At 31.1% G+C, this 25,405-nt stretch overlaps 3 protein-coding genes and 1 long non-coding RNA gene across 7 annotated transcripts; 3 read left to right on the top strand and 1 right to left on the bottom strand.

The window, feature by feature from the left end:
- The first annotated feature begins 729 nt into the window (after positions 1-729).
- LOC141455780 (uncharacterized) lies at positions 730-13,271 on the top strand. The gene is made up of 12 exons (XM_074131159.1): positions 730-1,028; positions 1,241-1,554; positions 2,404-2,569; positions 2,702-3,025; positions 4,939-5,264; positions 5,686-5,927; positions 6,369-6,549; positions 6,752-6,989; positions 7,849-7,989; positions 8,190-8,321; positions 8,786-8,920; positions 9,011-13,271. The coding sequence occupies exons 2-12, from the start codon at positions 1,259-1,261 to the stop codon at positions 9,272-9,274; spliced, it is 2,445 nt and encodes an 814-aa protein (XP_073987260.1). The 5' UTR covers positions 730-1,028; positions 1,241-1,258; the 3' UTR covers positions 9,275-13,271.
- A 1,977-nt stretch (positions 13,272-15,248) lies between these two features.
- On the top strand, positions 15,249-16,413 carry LOC141455786 (uncharacterized). Its single transcript, XR_012459433.1, has 3 exons — positions 15,249-15,560; positions 15,702-16,076; positions 16,279-16,413. It is a non-coding gene; the product is annotated as an uncharacterized lncRNA (long non-coding RNA).
- A 61-nt stretch (positions 16,414-16,474) lies between these two features.
- Positions 16,475-20,459, bottom strand: LOC141455784 (venom serine protease 34-like). Of its 2 annotated transcripts, XM_074131174.1 has the most exons (6): positions 19,256-20,450; positions 18,744-18,942; positions 17,531-17,725; positions 17,292-17,452; positions 17,058-17,217; positions 16,475-16,613 (listed from the first exon to the last, which is right to left on the bottom strand). In XM_074131174.1, the coding sequence occupies exons 1-6, from the start codon at positions 19,406-19,408 to the stop codon at positions 16,576-16,578; spliced, it is 906 nt and encodes a 301-aa protein (XP_073987275.1). In that variant the 5' UTR covers positions 19,409-20,450; the 3' UTR covers positions 16,475-16,575. The 2 variants fall into 2 exon arrangements, with proteins under 2 accessions (XP_073987275.1, XP_073987276.1); XM_074131175.1 differs by lacking the exon at positions 17,058-17,217 and having other exon boundaries at positions 16,482-16,613; positions 19,256-20,459.
- A 679-nt stretch (positions 20,460-21,138) lies between these two features.
- On the top strand, positions 21,139-24,606 carry Dcps (Decapping enzyme, scavenger). 3 transcript variants are annotated; one of them, XM_074131170.1, is made up of 7 exons: positions 21,158-21,375; positions 21,555-21,865; positions 21,929-22,074; positions 22,151-22,375; positions 22,545-22,662; positions 23,225-23,367; positions 24,381-24,606. In XM_074131170.1, exons 2-7 carry the CDS (start codon positions 21,559-21,561, stop codon positions 24,390-24,392), a joined length of 951 nt encoding a protein of 316 aa, XP_073987271.1. In that variant the 5' UTR covers positions 21,158-21,375; positions 21,555-21,558; the 3' UTR covers positions 24,393-24,606. The 3 variants fall into 3 exon arrangements, with proteins under 3 accessions (XP_073987272.1, XP_073987271.1, XP_073987270.1); XM_074131169.1 differs by having other exon boundaries at positions 21,159-21,865; XM_074131171.1 differs by lacking the exon at positions 24,381-24,606 and having other exon boundaries at positions 21,139-21,865; positions 22,499-22,662.
- The last annotated feature ends 799 nt before the right edge of the window (positions 24,607-25,405 follow it).

Raw genomic sequence — 25,405 nt, 5'->3', positions numbered from 1 at the left:
CAACAGTCCATAAGATAGATTATGTAGTATATTCTGAACTGACAATAGCAGTTAATGTATGCATAAGAACTATAACGGGTACAGAAAAGATAATCTAGGTTGAAAGTGTCTAATTTATCCTAAATTTAATGACCCTATGAGTCTAATTTAGATGATTTTTATGACAAAAGGTAAATTTATTTTCTAAAATATCTTACTCTTCCCAGTACAGCGTTATAATTTGACTAGGTATTTAATGGCTTTGAATTATTTGTATTGGTGTAACCATTTTGTTACTTTTTGCATTTAAGCCTTAATAAACATGTTTCTACTGATTCGATTTACGGGAAAAGCAACAGAAATCAAAGTAAGAGGGACATTCATTTTTAAAATGAAATCACTTTCATTTAGTGTATTTTTCAGTCCCACTAAGCAAAAAAAAAAATCATGCTAATTATTTAGATCATTCAGTTATGAACGAATCAGCTTTGTATTTCTCTAGTTCAAAACAAATGGAAATGTTAAAAAGTAAAGATACGTTTTGAATTAAACTTGCCGCCAACTTAGCAAATATACTACAGCGATAGTCATTACTTTAAGGTACAAAAAGTATAATAATATACGAGCAAAACAAATGTGTGATATTATTTACTACTACCCTGAAGCTTTTAGTACTTTCTTTAAATTAAACATATTTAATATCAAGTTACCCCTAACGGTTCCAGTCTTCTATAGAGCGAACACAACAGCTTTGTCCTGAGTTGCGCCACTTTGCTTACTCTTTCATCGCCATTTTGTAGGGCAGTGCTGGCAACTTAGGTTTAATATCTCATTTTAAGTTTTGTGAGAAGTTAATGTGATTATGGTTTGTTTAATATTAATATTAGTTAATTACTTTGATTTTGAAAATGAAGTACGTGAAGTTGTGATAAAATTCACTTGAATCTTCCTGTATTCGGGTAAGCCCTGAGCTTGAAGTGATTGTGCAAGGTTTAGAAGTAGTTTACTGATACAAAATAAAACCTACCTTCGTTAGATTTAATCTTCAAGTAAGTAGTTGGCAAGCATTGTGACAAACATTCAGCTTTTCACTAAACATTCATCGTTTATCTTAGTAATTGAGAACAAAGTATGAACCTTCCTTCTAGAATTCTAAAGGAAAATTCTAGTTGGTTATGTTGTCAACAAAAGGCCCGAGCACGCAAAAAATTTCCCTTCAAAAAGTTACTAATTTAAAAAAAAAAATTAATAAATTTTACAGGTGAATGCTTCATCCATCATGACGGCCGATTCTCTGACAGAAAAAGGAAGCATCGTGTGTTTAATATGCAATGCTAGTGTTGGCGTATCCACAAGGAACAGTTGTCCAATTTTCCAGTACAATGTAACCTCCTCTGAACAGCCTGTTGCCAATATTCTCAGTGTTATTCTGGGACAAGAAGTGAGAAAAGAGCTAGTTCACAGTGAAATAATATGTAAAAAATGCTACAAATTATGCAACGAAGTAGATGAATTGCAGGAGCGCCTCACAGAGATCAAAATGGAACTGAACAACTACTATCAGAGAACCCTCAGGTGACGAATTATATTTATTACAGAATTATTGTTTGCCGAACAGTACTTACAAGTGGAATTATAAACCCCTGAGTTTCATATGGTGTTTAATCATTCAAACAGAAAAAAAATCCTCGATGTACAATTTCAAATGTGGGCTGTTGATTGAGTGCTAAATTTTCGCCCCTCTTATCTATTTATCATTATTTAATTACTCATTTTTTAAAGAAATAGAACATAATGGTTATTGGCTAATTAAAAGTATAAGAAATAGGGAAGTTCATTCCCTTGATGATAAAAAAGCAAACCTTATAGCAAGATTATTGATATGATTATTAATTTTAAGTATCAAGTTATTCAGGTTCTGTAGTCTGCGTTAAATATTACTTTGAATTTGACAAGTCAAATTTTCAATTGTTATTAATGCATCTGCTTTTGAATCGTGGGTGAAAATATTGAAGTTTAAGTTTGTGAATGTTGGATGTATCAAACCTAATAATTTCATATTTCCTTACTACTGCCTTGTGTGTGAGTGAAATGTAGTAAGTAGGAGCCTCGCAGTTTTATTACAATCACTCACAGGTTGTTTGTTTGGGTGCAGTACAATCTTTTTTTTGTTGTCCAATTATCTTCCTCCTTGAGAAGCGTATTTTTTTTCTCTATAGCTTACTGGTTAATTGATATTAACCAAAATGAATATAAGGAATTTCCTTGATTGATCTTACTATAAGCACTGGATCGTATCGAATTCAGTTAGTGATTAACAGTGTTATCTAGCTTTCCAAAAACACTCTCCTTTTTGGGCATAGGAAAATGTTTTTATGGGCATTTTGTTTTCTTTTTAATTCACACTATACTGGTATATTCCAGAAAAATGGAGGGAGGTCAAGATGATGATTTAGATACTTCTTCATCAAGAGTATTGATAATTCCTAAAGCTACTCCTGGGACTAGAAGACCTGGCCGGCCTCGGAAAAATCCTGAACCAGTAATAACAAAAGAAGATGCAAAATACCCTGATGAAAATGGTGCTCTTGTAGGTTTTATATTGGATCTTTAGTTTCAGTTATTAATCTTATATTTATATTTTATTACAGAAACTAGGTCTTTGATTTTTGTTAAATGGCAAGATTCAATGTCATTAGCTAAAGTTTTATTTTTTTTTTAGGAAATGGAGGAGACCTTAATAGAAGACGATGATGATGATGATGATGATGAGGACGACAGAGGGATTGGTATGGATGACGAGAATGATCTTGACTACGTTCCTAATCCTTCTGCTTTAGCAGTTAAAAGAAGTGGTGAAAACCTCAGAAAAGTACATCAAGCGTTACTAGCCGCTTCTGGTCAATCAGCGGGTGATGTACAGATTAAACTTGAAGTGATTGATGAAGGAGATGATGAACAAATACTAGACAGAGATGGCATGCCCAAGAAAAGATCTCTTACAAAGAAGAAAGAACCAGATGTGCCAAATATCATCCCTAGAATGGTAAAATTTGTAATTAAATTACCAATTTGGTACTAATGGTAAAAATACTTGATGGATTGCGCTAACTAAACCATTCAGAAATTTTATAGAATTTTTGACGTTAAAATAATTTCTTAAGTTTCCAATCACTAAGTAATAACAACCAAAATAAACTGGTCTAAGATTGATGGTGCATTCCTTCAGATATATTAATGATATCAAGCATCTTATATATATTTTTATTTATTTATTCATTTTTTGGTCTCCAGGACTTAACTTACATCCACATTTTTTTCTAGTTACTTTTATGAATGATTAACAATTTAAAAATTAACAGTACTAAAATATTTTTTCACTTTTTCATCTCCCTTCTGATTCACTAAAACATGCGTTGAAATAAGGCTTTTTTGATAATCACAACATGATGATCAAGTGTGATAGAAATCTTCATTTTGGACGTCCATATTTTTTGTTTTTTTCTCATTCCTAGTTAGAGTTAGAATTGCAATTTTGTAGAATTTTTTTTGGAAAGACGGGTTTTGAGGTTTTCTTTTAACTTCTTTGAGGATTCTCAAGGAAGTTAAATATTAATTTTCCTTCCGAACAACTTATTGTTCTACCGTTTTTATAAAGTAGAAAAAATTAAAGCATTGCTGAAATTCCAAATTAGATGAAAATCAGTAAAGCGGAAGTTGAAATTACTGAATATAATTTGAAGTATATTAGGAATGGCCAAAGAAAGTCAACATTTTAAATACTTTTAAATTGTTGAATTATGTTTGAGTACCATTGGTGCCCGCCCTTCTTCATGAGCTTTTTGGGAGTTGAAAAGTAGAAAGCATTAATAATTTGTAAACTTCGTTTGCAGTTTATTTTTATTTTTTAATCATTTTTCCAGAAAAATTTATTTAATGGGTTCTACATTCTGAAGAAGGTACGACGTTAAAAATCTATTATTTCAAATGTTAAGGAAGCGTGGTTTTGACTGCTGTTGTACTAGGTCATTAAAATTTACCATTTATTGTACTTTACGAAAGGGCGTATCCTCTACGATAGAGGAACATGATGTTCAAATTTATTGAAGGATAATTTTTCCTTTCATAAACAGTTCTTATTACATAAGGGTGAAATTAGAAAACGCAGAGTTTTTCTATTTTAAGTCCTTGCATAGGTGATTGCCATAGTTTCAACTGCCAATAAATTGCAGTAAACTGCCTGAAGAATTGTCTCACAAGTGAAAATCATTAATATGTTATATTTTTATTCACTTCTTTTTTGTGTTCATATGACGCAAAAACAATAATAATTGTAGTCTAAAGCAGAGTTACGCAATCAAAGTGCTGGTTGCCATTTTTTGGTAAAAGGTGTGCTATGATTTTTTTTAAAATAGACAATTTACTAAACAGAAAATAAACGTCTCATTCCCCTGAGTGGGAATAGTAGACTTCGGCGTGACTTTATTTCTTGTTCTTTTCGAGTTGACTTCGTGGCCGATTTTATAACCAGTCGTTGATAAAGGATACATCCTTTGTTAGATCTTGAAGGTTTATGAATACCAGCTCCCTGCACTGAAGCTTTCTTAGAGAAAAAGTCTAGATTTGCATTAGCTTCTATTCTTTTAACTTAATATTAGGGGGTCTTCTTCAGAAATTCTTAGTACCTATTGGAGGGGTAAAAATGCTGCTTTTGTAAAACAGAATAGAATTTCATGGACAAAAGAAAGTGTCTGCATTAGTTCGTAATAATATCTAAATTTTAAAATGCATGGTACTTTTTGCGTGTCGAACGAAAAGAAAAAATGAAATGTGATGTTTGCGGGTGAAAAAAAGGTGGCGGAACACTGTAATGAAAATACTTTTTTTCAGTAATTATTATGTTATTAGTTATGTTATTCATTATTAGTCGTTTTTATTTAAAATTATAAACTTTTGCAGATAGTAAGTAGAAATGGGAAGGTGTACACATGTTTATTATGTTCGGCCGAAGAGAAGGTACAAGGCGATGCAAAAGCTATTATTTCACACATGAGAGAAACACATAACATTCGCCTTTATATATGCGACATGTGCGGAATGGAATTTTTAAAAAGGACTGAATTATCAGCGCACTTTGATCAACATGTCGCAACTGAGGAAGGTGATTTCCAATGTGATATTTGTAATCGCGTTTTCAACAATCTTCGTCTGTTTAGAGTGCACAAAAGAATGCATCAACCACAACCTAAGAATCATATTTGTGAAATATGTGGCAAGGGTTTCTTGTGAGTATTTCTCAATATAACTTTTGAGTTATCTTTAAATTTCTTTTTATCAGAAACTATTACACTTTTACTATTATTATTATTGAATGTGTAGAGTTTGTTCCGTTATCATTTCTCTTTACTTTTCTTTTTTTTTCATAAAAGATGTTATTATGTATATGAGGATATTCCTCTCAGCAGCTTGTTGTTTATCTTCATTCGGACAGGTTTCTAATTTTGATTCATCTAGAAAGGTTTGTTTTCAGTTCAAACGTTTATATTTTCAATTAAATAATTTGTGCCATTTTAATTCACTTGAAATCTCTGAAGTTGATAATCATCCAAAACTGTCCGCATTGAATGAAAAGCATGATTTAAGCAATAAAAATCTATATGTCCAACTTTGGGTTTCATGTATTTAATTAATTTTAATCTGTTTTAGATCTCGAAATACTTTAGAGGAACATATGAATGTGCATACGGGTACCAGACCGTATAAGTGTAACGATTGTGGTAAAGATTTTGCATCTAAATATTCAGCTCGGGCGCATGAAAAAACTCATACAGAACGACCCCGACCTTACAAATGTTCACAATGCAACAAGTCTTTTATTACAGAACAAAATCTTTTACAACATGAAAGAACCCACGTTGCTGTTAGGAGCTATTCGTGCCAAGTTTGTGGTAATTTATTTAATAATTATCAGCATATATATAATGTAAAATGTATAATATCGTGGATGCTGCCCTCGCCTGTGTTGTTGCGCTGGCAACAAGGTGTTGACTTTGGGTTTGAAATCACAAAGCTGGTGACTAGTTTCAGCTACTATTAAATTATTAAAGCATAATTATTATGAGCATTTACCTTAAGCTATGGAAGAGTAAGACAATAAATAATAATATGTATATATGTAAATTTGAGGTTAAATAAATTTTATAAATATTATTGAAATTACTCTTAACCAAAGTTAAAAAGTATGCGCAACTTTGTAAACTTCAGAAGCGTGAAAATGAGATTTATGATGTGTAGATCTAATGGTATTCCAAGTTTTTTGTTTTTCATTGTTTTATATATTATTTTTTAACAGTTATCTTAGCTGTAAAACATTTATTTATTATTTTCAGGAAAATCTTTTAGTTCTGGTCGTAATTTAGAAGTTCACTGTGTAGTACATACTGGATATAAACCATTTATTTGTAGAATGTGCGGAAAAGCATTTGCCAGGAAGGCTGAAATAAGAGATCATGAGAGAACTCATACTGGTGAAAAACCATATCAGTGCGAATTTTGTGGTGCTACTTTTGGGTTAGTGAAATCATATATTTTTTGAACTGTAGAAGGAAAAATCTCTTTTAACGCTTAATGTGCTTGTGTAAAAGAATGTTTCGCACACACTAGCAATTTGAGTTTTTTTCCTATAATTCTTTGAAACTAGAGTTAATCATCCATTTGCTTACTTTTTTAAAAGTTAAATAAAATACTATCTTTTTTATCTAATTATTTTCAGTCAAAGAAGTAATCTACAATCACATAAAAGAGCAACACATTATGATGATAAGAGATACCAGTGTGTTGAATGTGGGAAAGCCTTTAAAAGACGGAGACTACTCGATTATCACATTAAAGCCGCACATACTGGTGAAAGGCCTTATAAATGTCAAATTTGTAGTGCTACATTCATTTATCCTGAACACTTTAAGAAGCACAGGAGAATACATACTGGTGAAAAACCTTATCAATGTGAAGTAAGTATTAATACATATTTTTTGGGAGAAGATTTAGTTGATCAAAATCTCTATAGTTATTTGAATGCTACGTCAGTATCAAAATTTAGGTAGGGCCCTACTTTTGCACTTAGATCGCAGCCAAATAGATATTATACGTAGATGGCGAATAGTTGTTTGTTAAATAATACTCAAGGTTTATGTCTAGGCATCCAAAGCTTTTTAACTAAATACTATTCGAGTTTTATTTTACCGAATACTTAGGTGATTTACATTTTATGTAATAATTTTCGTTAACAATTATAATTTTAATTAAAATTGAACATCAAAACTAGTGATACAAAAAGGACAGATTCAAGCATTCGTAAAATCAATAGGTTTCTGGACTGAATGAATTAAGTTTTTATGATTTTAGGTGTAATATTATATATAGTATTTTTTATGTTAGAATTGATACTAGTGGAATGAAAATCGTGACAATCGATTTTAAGTAGCTAAAAGTGGGACTTAAAACGGGCATTTTCCACTTCCTTAGCAGCAACCTCAGCTACCCTACACCTACCTCTCCCAAAGCCTAATCAAACTTATTTCTGAAAAGCTTCGTGAAACTAAATGTTTCACTAAGGTGGATGCTATCTGTCTAAAATATCATTCGTACACGACACCACAAATGACAATGTCTCAACTCAGACACAATACAATTGACACAGTCTCAACTCAAAGAATCGAATTTTCAGTTGTTTATCTTTAAGTTAAACGCGAAAGCGAATAAATAAACTATTACTTTATAGTAAGAGAAGCCATTCCGTTTTATGTACATGATGGGGTTTTGGTTCTTACTTCTTCGACGATGTTTAAAATAAAATAAATTGTATTTCAGGTATGTGGAAAAGCGTTCAATAGCCGAGATAATCGTAATGCCCATAGGTTTGTACATAGTGATAAGAAGCCTTACGAATGTTTGGTTTGTGGCGTTGGATTTATGCGCAAACCGCAACTGTACAACCACATGCAAGCGCGGGTAATTGCATTTTTTGTTTTTTTTTTCCTGTTTCAAGTAGAAATGAAACGTGATAAATATATCGTTAACAAATGTTAATTAATTCTATCGTCTGTAGTAGTTTGGTAAAGTGTACTAAAACGTGTAATACTAACCCCTACAAAATATGTGTGTTTTTCGTCATCTTATAATTTTATTAAAATACTATTTTTTAAATATAGGGTCATGTTAATGATACAATAGTAGTTAATCAACCAAGATTGACTACTGATGAAGATCTACTAGCTCAACAAGCAGAAGAAGCGCAGCTGGCTGCTGCTATGGGTGAACAACCTAAATGGCAAAATGATGAGGTGGGTATTATAAGCTTTATCTCTTATTACTTTATAAATATATATTAATTTAGTCCTATTAAAGTACGTATATCAAGAAGCAAACATTTTTGGTTGATTGATTATGAGAATCGATAGTACGATATCAGTGGAAATCGAATTTCTTTCCAGAATATACACATTGAAACGACAGTGAAACGTAAAATTGCTATTTAATTTAGACCAGGTCTTCAGAAATTGTCCGTTTTAACTCCTGCTTTTAGCTACTTTGAATTTTACGACTGTAACGATTTTCATTCCACTATTATCAAAGTCAATTACGTTTTTAAAATCGCTTTTTTCATTAAAATTGTGTGTTAAAAGTTCAGAATATAAAATAAAAGAAAGTCATAGGGTTCAAAAGTAAATTTTTGTTATAAAATTAATAATTTTATGGATCAAGAAAGAAATATATATATTTCTATACATATACACAAATATTTTAGGATCAAGAGAATGAGACTAAAGTTTATATCAGTGAATTAAAGGAACATGTAATAATACAACCTAGTAAAAATGAGGAAGTGGGAGAAGAAGGCCATTATACAGAAGAAGTTGGACATCTTATTATCGATGGACCGGTAATTATTTCTTTTCCTAAAATAAAATCAATTAGAGAACAGTATAAGAAAATTTGGTATCGATTTAATATTAATTGAATTGAATTTAAGGTTCATTTTGCTGATGGAGATACCTTAGAATTAGCTACAACTGATGGCACTACTACATTAGGAGAGGGAATGGAAGGTGCTCATCATTTAGTAGTACCGGCCGGAGCAACGGTCAGAACATCACAACCAGGTACAGAGTACACTGTGGAGGCGGGTGATGGTACTACAATGCAGACTGCAAATGGGCAGGTACATCTTGTTCAGATAACACTACCTGAATCGTCGGAATCACATACTGCATGGTTCAATATTGTGGAACAGTAAAATAGATAGTGGAACTTTGTAAGCGAACATATTTTTAAAAAAAAAACACAATTATTGATTTTAGAATTTGACAATTTCACAGCGCATTAGTTGTTACCATTCATTTAATGGTTCGTGAAATACTGAATTGAACTTTTATTTATTTTTGGGAATAAGCGTAATTTTTAATTTAAAACCATTTCATCTTTTTGGTGACTAATTCATTAATCCAAAGAAAGAAAGATTATTACCAATTTCAGTTATAATTTTTAATTAATTTTTTTTTACTAGCATCGACCTAGGCATCTTCAGCACTGTGGAACATATGTTTCACAACACATCAATGTGGATTGTTACCTGGTAAAACATATGTTCCACAGCTGTGAAGCACAGCCTAAACCTTAGGTTGACAGCTGCATAAGCAAATAAGGAAAAATTTATGACTGAGATTGGCAATAATCTTTCTTTTTTTGGATCATTTCAATAGTTGTGAAAAAATATTCTTAGTGACGCACGCAAATTTTTGAAGCGGATTAATAGGTGCTTCAATGCCCTGAACTTCTCTAAACTTCCAATATTTATGGACTGGCCATGTTCTATCAATTTACTTTTTGTTTTGTAAAAATCTTCGTTTACTTTTAATTTTATTTTAGCTGAGCTCTGATTCATTTTGTCTCCACTAATTTTAGTCGTCACTTTAAAATTTATTCAACTTGCACGAATTAAAATAAGTACCAAATTAGCAAATTTTTCCTGAGCTTCAAACTTTTATTAAGTCTTACAAAAAAAAATACTTCTTATTTTTGTATTTTTATTGTCATTGAAGTATGTAAAGTACAAAATGTATGAAATGGCATCCAGTAGGAAAAAATACGAAGCTTGAATTACTAACTCTTCAAGTTATGTAAGAAGTTCGCTACACTATTTCAACAGTGTTTCAGTGTTTTTGACGAACGTTTGGACAGGGAATATTGATCTTCAGTATGCGGTAAAAATATAGATTTTTTTTTTGTTCTTAAAAAAAAGGAAAGAAATTGAATTTAAGTGCTTAAAAGTTATTCACCAGTAAATAACTTAGAAAAATTTTGTAATAGCAAATAATAATGTAAATAATTGTAAATAGTTCAGTTTTGTTTTAAATATGTAAATGTATTTGCCCTATTCATTATACATATATGAAACAAGTGTACATATCTGGTTAGTGTTATTTAATTTTGTGATTTAAATAATTTTATTTAATTTTTATGTCTACGCTTTAGGCAGTCTTAATGTTTTTTGCATTTTGTACAATGTAATCTATGCAAATATTATTTCTGTATACATAAAACATTGAAAAACTGTTGTATATAGCATATATTGAGATAAAGTGTGACATTTCCCAAATTAAATTTAATGAAATAGTTCATATTCTTTAAAATAATAATAATTTAAAGGAATTAAAATGTTTACGAGTTACGCAGTTCTATGTTAAAAATGTGAACGAAAAGATGTTTCAGAAAATAACATTCCTGAAAATACTAATTACATAATTTCGCCCACCTATTACGTCTATGTAGTAAAGACTTCCATGCTAGGAATTATAGGATACATGCAAGCCTGATAACCTCCGACTCTCTATTTCAATAGTTCCTGAAAGGAAAGTTTTTAATTTATTGATATCTTTCGCTGTTGTATAAACTGAATTGAATAAACAATTGCGTTATACGTATTTAGATTACAATAACTTTTAATAAAAATATAACTATTAAAATCTGAAAATTCCGCACATTTAGATTTCTTTTTGCAATAAAAGAGTTCTTTAAATGAGTATCTAGTGAAAGAATGATTTTTAGTTCGCGCGGAGGTAGATATGATGTGCTGTAACAAAAAAATTTGATTAAAGAAGACCTAGAATTAAAATTAGTGTAAAACATATGGATTTTTTTTTTTTTTTGAATTTTTACACTAAATGACCTAAAATCGGCTGATGATAGAAAACTAAACTGCAAGGGCCTTACATTTAAAGAGTTATCTTTTCAATTTTTGTTTTTAGTATTTAGAATCGCTGACTTGTTTCATGGTTACAGTTTTATATTTAATTTTTAAAAAATAAAAAAGGAATAAACTTTGTTATTCTCGATGAATTTACATTTTTAAGCAAAGTAATAATCCGCATGATTTTCGTTTAGGGATTATAAATGTACAAATAAATTTAGTCAAAAAGTATTCGTTAGGTACGCTCTCCTACCTCTGAGAAGTCAAGCATACCCATAGAAACATTTTTCACTCAAAGAGAATTAAAATTTCTTCAATTATGAAGCTGCAGCAAACTAAAGAGGGAATAATCTCATTTGGCTACTAAATTATATAGACCTTTATATAGATTATAATTTATTTATTATTTATATAATGATTATTTATTATATAGATGTTGGATGGTACAATATTAAAGATGAAACTGTCCGGGACTGAGATTTTGTCAGGCTTGGCTTTTGATATTTCGGTGATACAATTTTAATTTACTTGGTCGTATCTTCAGATCATATCTCGTACGTACCTTCAGACTTAGAAACAATGCCATTGTACATTGCTTACTGTCATATTTAATTTCTCTAGAGCAACGTAGAGCCAACACCTCTTCAACTATAGAGTAATGGAAATGCCCAATCGGCAGCCATCATGTGTAGAAAAGTTTTCGGTTGCGTAATATGAATTAGAAATGTCAGAAATTCTTTAAAATATCCTACATTTGCCTATTTTCATGAAATTAGTTAATTTCTCCTAAGTTCCTTAAGTTTTCTACTTTATTATTACTAGTTTCTCTGGATTAATGTTACACTCGGAAGTTTCGGTTTAAGGCCAGCAGAATACTCTGAGATGAGTACATTATAAATACCTTACCTACGATACGACTTATACAAAAATAAATAGGATTTAATTAAACACATACTAAAATTGCTGTTTTAAGCCCATATGCCACTCACTATAATTTTATTTTCCTAAGAGCCCAACAGACATGGATAGAGTTCAAAAAATAGAGAACTCAGCTAGGGGCCGCTTTGCACCGATAAGACTTTAGACGCCAATGATTCAGTTGTTGATGCGCTTTAAATTCAAATAATAATGATTAACAAGTATAGTGTTGAGAATAATTTCTATAAATAATGATTAATGTAAATAATTTTTTTGTTTTATGTTTTTTTACAGATTAATATATTAACTAATTTTATTAAAAGTATTCAGTTAGAAAAAATAATTAAGGGAAATGGCAACACTATGTACAAAGTGCTTTAGTTCATGTAATAAAAAAAATTACATTAAAAAACAAAAAAAAACGCAAATTAGAATAATTTTGAAAGTTAAAACATTTTGTACGCATGTAAATTTTAATCTACAGTGGTCATGTAAATAGGTTCCAGTATAGATTTTATAATTTCTGTAAATAGACTGTAGAAAATATGAATAGTTCAACTTGTATTCCATAATCGGTCATCTTTTTTTCTTTTTTATTTATTTTTTTTTAATTCATAAGAAAATGTAACCGTTGTTAAATATTTACAATTTATTTTAAAGAAAATGTTACCTTGAAGAGTCGATAAGTATTTTTTAAAAATAAAATGTTATAAAATAAAAGTCGGAGATAAGTTTTAAGACATCCTAAATCAGCAATTTTTCCAAAATAGGCTCTTTTCGTTTAGGGGTCATCAGTCAACTTTTGGCATTCATTCATTTTCAGGAACTTCTGATTCAGAGTGGCATCACAAAACTCTTCTCATACCACTAAAATCAGAGCACATTCGTTTTATTTTGGATCTTTGTTCTTAGATTATTTTCTTAATATTACATTTAAAATAAACTGTCAACATCTTTCTTCCAACCCGAGCTATTCTTTGACAGCACTTGTATTAAACCAAAACTTAACTTGGTATTGTATATATAATTATTTTTAAATTATTTATTAATGTGACAGCTAGTGATAAACTATTTTACAGTTTTCATTGTAATTATTGTAGTAAATACAAGCACTTTATGTTGTTTATTTTAACATCTTCTTATGGACCAAAATTTAAATGTTGATTTGAATTTTTTTAAACTTTTTCTGATGGCACTGCCTGAATATCAAAGTCAATTCATTCTGAACCGAGTATCTTGTGGAGATAAACGAATCCGTATGTACAATCCAATACATAACTCTTCCTAGTAGTGACCGACCAATCCATATGCTTAAAGAAAAAATAAAATCAGTTTTGTTTTGGATTTGTATATTCAACATAGGAATTCAAACGTTTGAGCTCTATTTTCATAATTATTTAGTAAACAAAATTAAATTGTTTCATTCATTTCATGTTTTCAAATATTGTCTAAATTCAACTTAGACCGATCTAATTCAAATTTCTCCCGAATTCAAAAAGTTAACCGCCCCTTCCTACCTTACGCTCCATATCTGAGTCAGATCTCATAAAGCTACCGATTATTTGCTTTTTACGTTCTAGAGGAAATGGGGAAAATTGCAATGCTAAAGAATATTCTCTCCAAGCCGCCTTGACTTGAATCCGGTTTCTACATTCTAGAAAAATTAAAGTCTCATATTTTAGGGTGAGATTCTATAACCGAAATAATTTGGCGTTTTCAGAAAGTTTGAACGTCCATACTTTAATAACAATAATAATTATGAAAATTTATTTAATCTTTTTTATAAGCAAGTATAAACATTTTGGATGCATTTTGGATAGTATACATTGAGGGTAAAAAAAAACTAAATCTCGTAAAACAGGAAGAAGAGAGAGATGGTTGTCCATAACAGCATAAAATAATAATCGGATTAATGGGGACTTCGCCAGAGGGATTTATATTACAATGCATCGGAGGAAGGGTAATATTAAAAGATAAAATTTAAAAACTAATAGACATAAAATTCAAATAATTATAATTTTTCAATTAATAATTTTAGCATATATAGGAGGGAATAAATACTTTGTAGAATAGCACTATACAGACTTACTTACCTTACATTTATAACTGATTCAACTACACTTGGAAAGCTTTTCTGGCTCAATCAGAACATCCAAATATTTGGATCTCCATTCAGGCCCCCTTTTCTACGATGACTAAATAGATCTACCTCTCCTTAGAAAGGGTAGCTCTTATTATTCCTAAAGAACCGTATAACCGTCTGCCTAATTGCACCATTTCCCAATTCTTTGGGAGAAGAGAAATGCCAAAACCTTTCGATATTTGTTTAAATGAAACAGAGGGACAACGGGATTTGTGAGTAGTACGATCATTTAAACTTTATTTTAAATAGTAAAAAACTATTATTAGTGAGATTTCAATTTTAAGTAAGAAGAAATATCAAATATTTTATAAAATAAAAATTAAGCGATTACTGTATAGAGATTTTCTAAATTTTAAAGTTCTTTGTTTTTTTGGAAATTAGAATTAAATATTGTCTATCAAAATATTAAAATGTTTTCTACATTAAGTAAAAAGCATTTATAATTTAGATTAATTAAACTTTACTCTTATTCTTGTATATTTAATAAAAATAAAAGCTGAACTCTCTGCTTCAAAGTTATATTCGAGAAAACACAAGTTATCTGAAGCAAAATAAAAATAAATAAATAAAAAATCGTGCGTCATTGCCAAGGGTCGAGTTTCAAATCCCGAAGGAAAAATTTGTATGGTATGATAACTAAGATTCTTCTGTAAGACTTCTGAAAGTGGCTAGAAATCTCCCTACAATTTCAACAAGTAACAAATCTTTCGATTTACGTTCGAGAAATCCAACGGTAAGAAAGAGGCTTTAGAAGTTCGGCTGATATCAGTAAGTTCATACCTGTCTTAGTAAAAATGTAAATTCAACTCGGTGTTGTGTGTAACCCGAGTGATTTAATTTACAAAGAATCAAAAATGCCTAAGGCATATCAAAATGAGCGAAATGCATAGTGTTGTCTTCACTTGGAAGTGAAAAATCTAAGGTTTAGTTCTTCAGTCATAAATTTTATTTGAACATATCTCTACTTTTCAAAAAATAATTACATGTTCGCATTTGTTTTTTTTTTTCTGGTATGTGCTGTAATTAGAAATATATCATCAAATCGGATTCTAAGTTTATCATTTATGTAAGCTAATAAAACGAACATTCAAACAGCCTATTTATTACATACAGGATTTTGAAAGACCTTCGTACAAAGCTCGACCAGAAATTATAGTAACCAACTAAGAAGGTATCTTAGCCATTCAAGCGGGAGTATGCTGTTTTTTTTTTATTAAAAATGAACTTGCTCACTAAATTTAAACAGTTTATTAATTTGGTATTTATTTAAAGGTAGGTATTTTATTTGTTTAAAATCCATTAGTTATACTATTCTTTAAAAGAAAAACAACATAATTTAATAGTATATCAGCTTAAATAGTTTTAATGGACTAATAAAAATAATTTTCTGATTTTTTTTTTTATTGAATGTAGTTTAGAAATCAAATGTATCCAGTTTGATTGTGATACTAAGATAGAGTTACGCCAATGGAAAGCAAAAAAAAAACATTGCAACGAGAGTTAAGATATGAGATTGAAACTTTCACAGTTTACTTTAATTAATCTATATTTACAAATTAAATGTGAGTCAGCTCTTGAAGAGCTTTACATGTATTAATATAAGTTGTAAATGAAGTTCAGTTCTTCAAAGTAAATTTTTTCTAAGATATGTTTTCAATGGAATGAGAACGGCACAATGAAAGAAGTTTGATATTGTGTTACGAATAATACTAATGCATCCTAATTGTATAGTGAGGCGTGCTTCGAAAGAGATCGATGTCCTCTTGTGAAATTTCATCCTAGCTTGCGGTAGGTGATGTCAATATTTTTTTATTTTTCAAAAAATAAGTACTTGTTCCTATTTTTTTCAATCTGTTGTATAAAATATTTAGAATTAATGTCCTAACTCTTAAGATGTTAGTTGAGCAAGCCGACTCAAATATTGTATTCTGTTCTATTGGGTTTTAAATTGAAAGACGAGCTTGCTAAGACAAAGTATCTGCTGTTTTAGTTGTAGAAACGTGCAAATACCAATTCATGAAACATGAGATTGAGCATAATCTGTTTGGAAGATATGCACCAGCAGAAGGAACTCAAATATCCTCGGAGGTGTAAATCGTAGCCTTTGCCATGGCTAGTAGGTGTGAAGAGTAAATTGATCTTACCCTTTTGGTGCTGAGAGGCGAAACCTTTCTTTTAAACTCACTTGTCGGAGGCGACGATCTACAACCTCCACAATAGTAATACTTTAGTATTCCTTTTCTATCTAATAAATATTAGTAGAATCTACATTTTCTTTGTCAAATTTTTAGATTTTAGAGCAAGTAACAGCCTTGGATCTTGTTACTGTAACACAAACAAACATCAAACATTAGAAATTATCATTAAGAACATAAAACAAATATTGAATGCTTTTTTATTCTTAAAGGTAAGAGAAATGTTGATCTGGAAAGCGCTGTATTCAAGCAAGAAAGTTCAGCCGTGTGGGTGAAGGGGTCTCTCTCAGATTAGCCGTTCCACTGGGTCAAGTAAAAGGATTCGCCAAATTAATTATGCCCCAAGGCCACTCAAAAGGCCTTCTAATCGACTCCAATTAGGTCCAGAACCCAGACTAGAAATCCAACTCTATAAATTATCCTCTGCTACCTCTTTGTGACACAGCGAAATCACAGGAATAAATAGAGCATTAGTTACTTTACCGCCTTGAACAATGTAAGTTAAATGAATTGTTAACTTACCCTTGTTACATTACTTCCGATAATAAAGTATAATAAATAATTAAAATAGTACCAGCTATTTTTTGTTCAATCCAATCTCTGTGGAAATAAACATCAGTATTTACTGTAGGCGCATCTTCCCTACCACAATGGTCACCGAAGGAGACAATTCCCACTAAAACATATCTATTTGTTTGTGGATCTCTCCATAAAACTGGGCCTCCAGAATCTCCCTTTAAATAAAAATTAACAATTTTGATGATTTTAAAGAAAAGCTACTGTACTTTAATGAAAACTATTACCACACCTGGCAAGAATCTGCTTTAGTTGCAAGAGTACACATCTGATTGGGGTTACGAATATCAATTCCATAGAAATAGTTGTCACATACTGCCAGGGGCACTACTTTCAAATTCACTTTGTGCAAAACCTCAGAATACGGTCCTTTTGGTGACAATTTGCCCCAGCCTTTTAAGCAAATAAAATAAATCTATATATACAAATATATATATTTGTAAGATATTATTAAATTTCTTGGTCACAAACCAATAACTTTTACACTCTGCCCTTCAAGATTGATTTTTTCCTTTGGCATGCACGCTGGTTCGACAAAAGGATTAAAACCTATCTTTTCTGTTACCAATAAAGCAATATCATTTTCTACATCTCCTCTCTTATCGTACAGCTCATGTTCAATTATTTCTTTCACACTGAGCACAGCAGCAGTTTGTGTGTCTTGAGCTACAATCAAAAAGATGTTTTAAAAAATACAAATCCAAGAGGAGTCAAAAATATAAAATACAAAATATATTTTCACCATATTGAATAAAAGTTTTCATGTATTTAATCGGAGGTAAAAGAGCCTAAAAAGAGCTTAAACAATCCTAGAGTTAATATTTGGTTATAAACTTTCTTCTTAAAATAAGTCTTCCTTTAGAATGTATTTATTATGTTAATCAATAGAACTAGGACTTTAATCAATAAATAACAGGAACTATCTTACAGCTAGCCGAGTGAAATAACATTAATAGTCATCTGTACTCTAGATTAAGGCGGGATTCAGCTCAATGGCAGTGAATTGGACTCAGGAAGTGCAGTAACGGTAAGTCTATCTTGCTGCCTTAGATTTCCTCTTCTTACAAACTTCTACTGCCCACTGTACGCTGAACAGTATCTGTTAGGGCCGCTGTACTGAGACCACAGTTCAAAGAAAACATTCTAAGCACAAATGACGACAGACGTTGTCGTGCTTTAATTGAAATTAAAATAAAATTAAGTAAAAGTACGAGAAACTTTCTGGTAATAAATGAAAAAATAGAGTGTTGTTAATTTAATTCCCTTTCTTTAGTTGCCCTTATGACAGCGAAAAACATGAAGGAGGATGAAGGAGATTGAAATTCTCCTAAAGTGGCCTTCTTTAAAGAATGTTCTTCAAAATTAAGCCTCAAAATCAAGTCTGATGGAATTCACACTTTCATTGAGGTGCACACTTATTAAGCGGTAGAACAATGCTTCGTCTGAATGCTGGACAACTTATTCTCCTCCCCCCGCAAATTCTATTTGTGTTATTGTTTGATTTGTAGTATAAATTTAGGAGAAGAGGTTTTTGAGCCAGACCACTAGAAAGTGAGCTCACTGGGTGTTTGTCCGATGCAACTTAATATTTGAGTTGGCTCTTCCGACCTGTTAAAAATCCCAGAACGTCCAAAAAATTGAAAACTCCTAAAATAATGTATTACTTACAACTAGCAGTACTTACGGTCATATATATTATGGTCACCAACGGTAACTGCTAACTTCTCGGACCTCTTGGGCTCAGTGCAGTGGGCTGCAGTGAGCACATGGTGTGCTGAAATAATCGTACCACCGCAGAATACAAATGGGCTGCGTTGAGTCCTGATACCTACCATAAAAGGGAATTCATTTCTTTCTACTTCATCTCCTCCAACTATTCTGGCCTACAAATCAATACCAAGTAAATTTGTTTGAATTCTTATCTTCTACGTCAGTTTCATGATAATGTACGTTACCTGTTTTCTATTAAATAAAAGGCAACTTACTAGTATGTAATAAATCTTTTAAATTTAAAAAAAACTTTACTTAGAACGGAGAGTAACAAAAAGTAAAAAAAAGTCGCGACTATAAACGCTATTTTTATTTATTTATTTATGTTGAAAACTCTTGATTTCTCGCTAGGGAAACAAACTAAAATTTTCCAGATTTCAGATTATATTTTCTGAAAGCTATTGATTGTACTAATGGCTAGATTACCTGATTTTTATTAAGTCTTCCACAAGGGCAACTCGTTCTACTAACGCCAGGGGTCACACCATATTCACTCAAATCCTCGTCAGAAGTTGACCTTATTAACACGATGAAAGATACGATGAAATGCAAGATAAATTGGTAATTCACATTGATCATTTCTGCTTTCCTGAAAAAAAAATTAAATAACAATTAAAAAAAAAATAAGGATATTAATGCTTTTATTTGATATTTATAAAATTTCTAACTTAAATGTTATCAAATAAAATGTGGAGTCAAACAAACTGATAGTTAAGATTTTATGTCCAGCCAAAAGTCATTTAATACGTTCAGACTTGCCTTTAAGACGTTTGAAAGAAGTAATATTTTAATAAAGATAATTTAAATATCTAGTCTAATGAAAAGTTTATTTACACAAATGGTTCGAATATTTTATAGCCAAATTTACTTAAATGCCGGAAATTTAAATTTACTGAAATATTAAGCAAAATTATAAGACTATTTAGTTGTTAGAAAGTAATATTAATTACAAAGAGCGTTGCTTGGAAGAAAGTGAATGCAGGTACAAGCCAGATTTGCTTAAAAGAAAGCGAGTTGCTCAGTAAATATATACAATTGCTTAATCCTCCTACCCACTTAACTTCAATTTCATTTGTTCAGAACAATGAAAATAGTATTACTATAACCAATACACAAATTAATGTATTAATACATTGAATAAAAAAATGAACGTATTTTTACATGAATAGCTTAAGAAACATCGAAGTTACACTCAAGTTTAACTAATGATGTACTATTTGGTGCAACGTAAAGCAACCCGGAGCTTGAATAGCTTCATGTCTTTTGCGTTCCCTGGAGTCCAAAATGTTGTATGGATTGAACAATAGTAACACGGATTTTTTTTTTGTTCAAGAAAACAATAAGAAATCATGAGAAGTATAAACTGGTCATTTCTGATGCTTTTTCGGTTTAATTTAATAGAATTTCATGATTATACTCATAAACCCCATTGTTTGGAAAACGATGTTTTCAAAAGTTCAGAATAATAACAAATGGAAGAAATTAAATGTCATATGAAAGATTCTTTTGAGAATAAAGGTACTATTTGTTCTTGTCTGTCTTCCGAATCATTTCCCGAAATAAAAACGTCCGTTGCTAACTGCCTTCAGCAGCGTCTTCATATTGTATCTGTATAAGAATTTTCTGTGACAACTTCTTAGTATGTCAATATGTCTTTGACCACAATAGAGTAAATTATAAATAATAGTAATACTTTAGATCAGAGTTCAAAGCGCAAAAATTCTGAGGAAAATCTTCGAATTTAAAAAAATATCTCCTGCTGGACCTAGAAAAAATGTCAGCACAATAAACCTGTTTTGGCTTCAGTCATGGGAATCAGGACTGAAGCTCAATCATTCGCTGTGTTGACACTTCGGTAAGAATGTTCTCTTTCATAGAGTCTGAATAAGAAAATTTATTTAACCGTATTTAACGTGCTTTTAACTTCCTCCTTTGCTCGAAAAAGGAAATAATACATTCATTTAGATTTCCGAATTAGAGTTTTCATCTGAAACTCATGCTTAGAGGTCCCCAAAAGCCCGAACACAGAAAAAATAGCGGAATGCAGCGTCATCCCAAGTACTCTTTTGCTCTTCTACTACCCAGTGCTGTTAATCTATTGTATGCCATAATGACTGGTCGTAATCGTTAATCGGCTTAATAGTTGCTACAAGTACTCGGTCTTCTTAAATAACTAGAAAGGGAAGGAACGACCGACCGTTCAGTGTTTAATGTTTTCCACATTAAAATAAAAGTCCGAATTCTAATGCGGCTATTCAAAAGTGTCAAATATTAAAATACGCGCCATGTTGTAACAAGTTAGATGGATCAGTTTTGTAAGCTGTCAAATGAAGTAATGTGATTTGCTTAAAGCATTCTGACAGTGAAAACATTTTTCAAGTGAAGACATTTTATTTTGGACTAAATTTAATCAAGCTTTGTCCCTCACATAGTTTACGTTTACTGGTTTTCATTGATTTAGTCTCCACAGTTTTTTTTTTAAGTCTACTAGTCCAGAAGATTGCTAAGGATGTCAGTACTAGGATTTTGAAATAGAACTTTTGAAAGTATGTTTACTTTGTTTATAAACATTATTCTAACTTTTTTTCAAAATAGAATATTAATTACAAGAAATAATTATGAATATTAGTAGAATTATGAAACAAGCAGTTTTCCCGCTTTATTGTAAGTTGCACTTACCAGTTAGAAAGAAGGTTAATTTAATTGGTGGCTGTGTTTGTCTCAGCAATATGAACTCAACGGATAGCAAAAGATTTAAACCAAATAACGGTAATGAAAAAGATACGCAGCAGGGAATAAACGATTTATCAGTATTTAAATTTGAGCGAATTCTGGCAGATCATGGACAACGAAAAACAATTTGTGTGGAAGGAACCCTACGAGATAGAGAGGGCAAGGCTATATTGTGGTTGGAAAAGATACCATTTAGTGAAGAAACTGTAAAATCATTATGCACTAATAAATCTTTTCTACACAGGGAGTTTTTAAATGACATCTACGGGAGTTACACGTGCAAAACCGATCCGGACATAAATGGTTAGCTTCTTTGATTACACTCCAATATTTACTTATTAGAACTGATTTACTCTTTTGTTTCAGCAATTAAAGCTACAATTATTTATCCTGCAACCGATCAGCATATAGCTAAGTTTGAAGATAAACCATTGCATATAATTGAAGAAACACCAGATTTATATAATAATGTTACTTTACCGTATATCTTGAAAGAACAGTTTGACATTCAGGTAAAAAATGATTTAATCACAGTGAATTTATGTTGAATTTTCTTTTAATTAATATTGCACGTCACGTTTGTTTCAGTGGGTCTATAATGTTTTAGAACATAAACATGAGACAGAAAGAATAATCTTTGAAGACAAAAATCCTAATACGGGATTTGTTTTACTACCTGATTTAAAGTGGAATGGTAAACAAACTGAAGATCTGTACTTACTCGCTTTAATTCATCTCCGAAACATTAAATCTTTGAGGGATCTCTCCGCGGAACACTTACCGTTGTTAAGAAATATTCTTAACAAGGGCACTGTTAGTATAAATGCATTTTTAATCTAACCACGTGTCCAACCTATCATTCTTAAAATTCGTGCGTATTATTTTATTGTATGCACAATATTAAGAATAATAATCTTAAATGTATTCAATTTTCAGATCATGGATGTTTCTTCTAACCCATCCCTTCATTTTTTATTTGCAGGAAGCTATAAGAAACAAATACAACATTCCAAAGAGCCAGCTCAGGATTTACATTCATTATCAGCCAACGTTTTATCATCTTCATGTTCATTTTACGTATCTTAAGTATGAAGCTCCAGGTAGGGTACTCATCCGGAATTCTTAGTTTAAATGGTGCAAGTAGTCGGAAAGACAACTAACAAAGTATCTTCTTTGCTCTAGTTATGTCCTCTTTTAAATTTAGATCGGTACAGTGTGCTCCTTACTTGCACATAATCGGACTTGTTTTTTTGTTCTGTGATGAATAAAAGAAATTCTGATAACTTAGTCGTAGGTTTTTTAGAAGAAAAGTTTTGGGATATCTGGTTGGAGAAATTATGTAACAGATTAAAACGAGGGCGTTTCGATATCCGACTGTTTGAAATTTCCAAAAATTGTGAGACTAGAGCAATATACGAATTCGGAGCCTTCTCCGAATCCTTCTCTTTATGTATGGTACTGCCTAAAACCGGTCAGGGTATCAGTTAGGTAAAGAAAAGTCGAAAATCCTTGCATTCGAACATTTGATGTTGATATAAGAAGATATCTTTATTTATTCATTCAAAAATTCACCCTTCGATCTGAAAATATAAGAATTAAAAGAATATGTTAAATTGTATAGTAATATATATTGATCCTTATAATTTTATTCTCTTTTTACAGGTATATTTACTGAGAAATCTCATTTACTGAGTTCAGTAATTAACAACATCGAATTGTTGCCTGATTATTACCAAAAAGCAACTTTGTCGTTTGTCCTACGAGAAGGTGAAAATCTCTTGCCCCTGATTGATGAATATATAAAGGTTAGAACCTTTTTTTAAAAATATACATAAGTTATGTGTTTTCAATTATTTATACCCCCGTCAAAGTAATATTGTGTTCTATCTTTAACGTTAATATATTTATGACTTGTTAATTAAGCTTGAAATCCTAAGTTTAGAGTTAGATTCCTAGAAAGAGTTAATGAATAAACTAACTAAATATTTTGTCCCGTCTTGCTTGTTTTTCAAAATCCTGGCCCCGGCTCCTCCTTTACCCATCTTCAGAGAATTTTGAATTCAGTTATCAAGTCTGTTACTTGTCAATGTGTAATGACGTGACGAAAACTTGATAAATAGGATATTTCTGAAGAAGAATAAAAATTTAAAAAAAAACAGACAGTGCCACAAACCTTTTACATTCTAAGCATTGACTTTACCAACTATACTAACATAATCTTCCTATTTAAGACAATTATTTGGTCTTTGTGTTACAGTTCCAAAGAGAACTATTCCTTCTTTTTATGCGTACTTCAGTGCACAATCCTTTTTAATGTCGTCGGCCAACTTCTGAACCAACTCTATTTACTTGCGGTTCTAAGCGTCTTAAACTTATCTTTTCAAATTATTAAGTTTTCTTTTATGTAAAAAAGAAACCTGCAAATGAGGAATCCACCAAAAAAATTACCATTTTTTCATCTGTAGCGGGTAACTTTTCAAAGTTCATTTTGATAAACCCGTAACGTCAGTCTGCATTTAGCAACTACTAAAATATTGTTAAGTGAAGCCTTAAAACGTAATACAAAGTTAAATCGTCGAATTTCAGGGCTTCTGAATTGAATTTAATGAAAATCGTATGATTAATGAAGGAAGTTCCATTGGGCAACTTTTTAATGTAACACTAATATTCATAAGAGAAAGTCTTAAGTTCAATTAATTTTTACTTATTTTCTCCAAGCTTCCTTTTCATACCCATTTCACTGGTTTATTGCCAATCTAACTCCTTAAAGGTTGGCCTCTTCTCAGGACAATAATATATTGTTACTTTTTTGTTTCAGAAAAATTGTTAAAAATGACTTCTGAAGTAATCGTAGAATATCGATCAAAAATAAGGGCATGTCAATTTTTTGTTAAAGGCAAACTAAATGAAGATGAAACCGAAATTGAATTAAAAAATAATGTGGTGTTAATATTGTCTGGTTCTAACAAAATAGAAATAACTTTCCCTGAATATGTTCAACATGTTATTAACAGCGTTTCTGGAATAAACTTCGTTGAGAATTACATGTGCTTTAGAACTAGAACAAATCCTCACAAAATATTTGGTACATTTGAAAGAGAATTGATAGTATCTTATGATGAAGAACCTATACAACATGGTTATGTGCCACAAATACAAATAGGCAAAACAACAAGAATTTTTTGTAGGCAGTGTTTGTCAGCAATTAGTAAAGAAGTATGTTTTGAACGCAAATTGCCATTGCCTTTATTCTCTAGTACAGAAGACTTTTTCTGTCATCACAAACTACATACAGAGAACTTACTAAATCCTAGATTACAAGATTGCCTTTATGGCTTGTACTATTACAAAGTGAATCCTGCTATATTTGAATGTGATGTATTGGACAAAAATATATTTGAATGTCCAAGTTGTTCTTCTTGGCTGGGCATCTCAGAATCAGGTTTTGTTCAATTATGGAACTCAACAACCATCTTGAGTGACTGCTTACCAATGGCAGGTGGTGATAAAGTGGGCCTGCAAGATTTTATCAATATAATAGAGGTGGCAACGTCAGAAAAATATGCCGGCTGTAGAACCAACAAACTAATATTACACTGCAAAGATGTGACAGATCGGTCCACCGATCAGTATCTTCTTATATGGATTATGGAAAAAAAATTAAGCATATTCTCTGGGAAGAACCATTCCGATGCTACTGTACTCAAACATAATGAGGTTTGTAAAGTGTTGTACTTATACGAGAGCAGTGAAAATAAAAAAGTGACTGAATGGCTGAATTTTAATGAAGCCAATTGCATTCCAATTTCGAAAAATATGTTTGTTGATGGACATGAACATTTA

The sequence above is a fragment of the Rhodnius prolixus genome, unplaced genomic scaffold (genome assembly GCF_049639745.1).
Source record: "Rhodnius prolixus isolate KJV_2025 unplaced genomic scaffold, Rpr scaffold_4, whole genome shotgun sequence".
Lineage (NCBI taxonomy): Eukaryota > Metazoa > Arthropoda > Insecta > Hemiptera > Reduviidae > Rhodnius > Rhodnius prolixus.
This window is presented reverse-complemented; position numbering and strand designations above follow the sequence as displayed.

Bases quoted from the DNA above. Each gene is read 5' to 3' on its own strand.
- LOC141455780 (XM_074131159.1), top strand. From the start codon at position 1,259: ATGACGGCCGATTCTCTGACAGAAAAAGGAAGCATCGTGTGTTTAATA. The intron at 5,265-5,685 runs GTGAGTATTTCT...AATCTGTTTTAG, and splicing joins ATATGTGGCAAGGGTTTCTT to ATCTCGAAATACTTTAGAGG. The intron at 7,990-8,189 runs GTAATTGCATTT...TTTTAAATATAG, and splicing joins ACAACCACATGCAAGCGCGG to GGTCATGTTAATGATACAAT.
- LOC141455784 (XM_074131174.1), bottom strand. From the start codon at position 19,408: ATGATCAATGTGAATTACCAATTTATCTTGCATTTCATCGTATCTTTC. The intron at 17,726-18,743 runs GTAAGTACTGCT...TTTTGATTGTAG, and splicing joins TGACCATAATATATATGACC to CTCAAGACACACAAACTGCT. The intron at 17,218-17,291 runs GTGTGGTAATAG...TTTTATTTAAAG, and splicing joins CTAAAGCAGATTCTTGCCAG to GGAGATTCTGGAGGCCCAGT.
- Dcps (XM_074131169.1), top strand. From the start codon at position 21,448: ATGAATATTAGTAGAATTATGAAACAAGCAGTTTTCCCGCTTTATTGT. The intron at 22,376-22,544 runs GTTAGTATAAAT...TTTTATTTGCAG, and splicing joins ATATTCTTAACAAGGGCACT to GAAGCTATAAGAAACAAATA. The intron at 22,663-23,224 runs GTAGGGTACTCA...CTCTTTTTACAG, and splicing joins TCTTAAGTATGAAGCTCCAG to GTATATTTACTGAGAAATCT.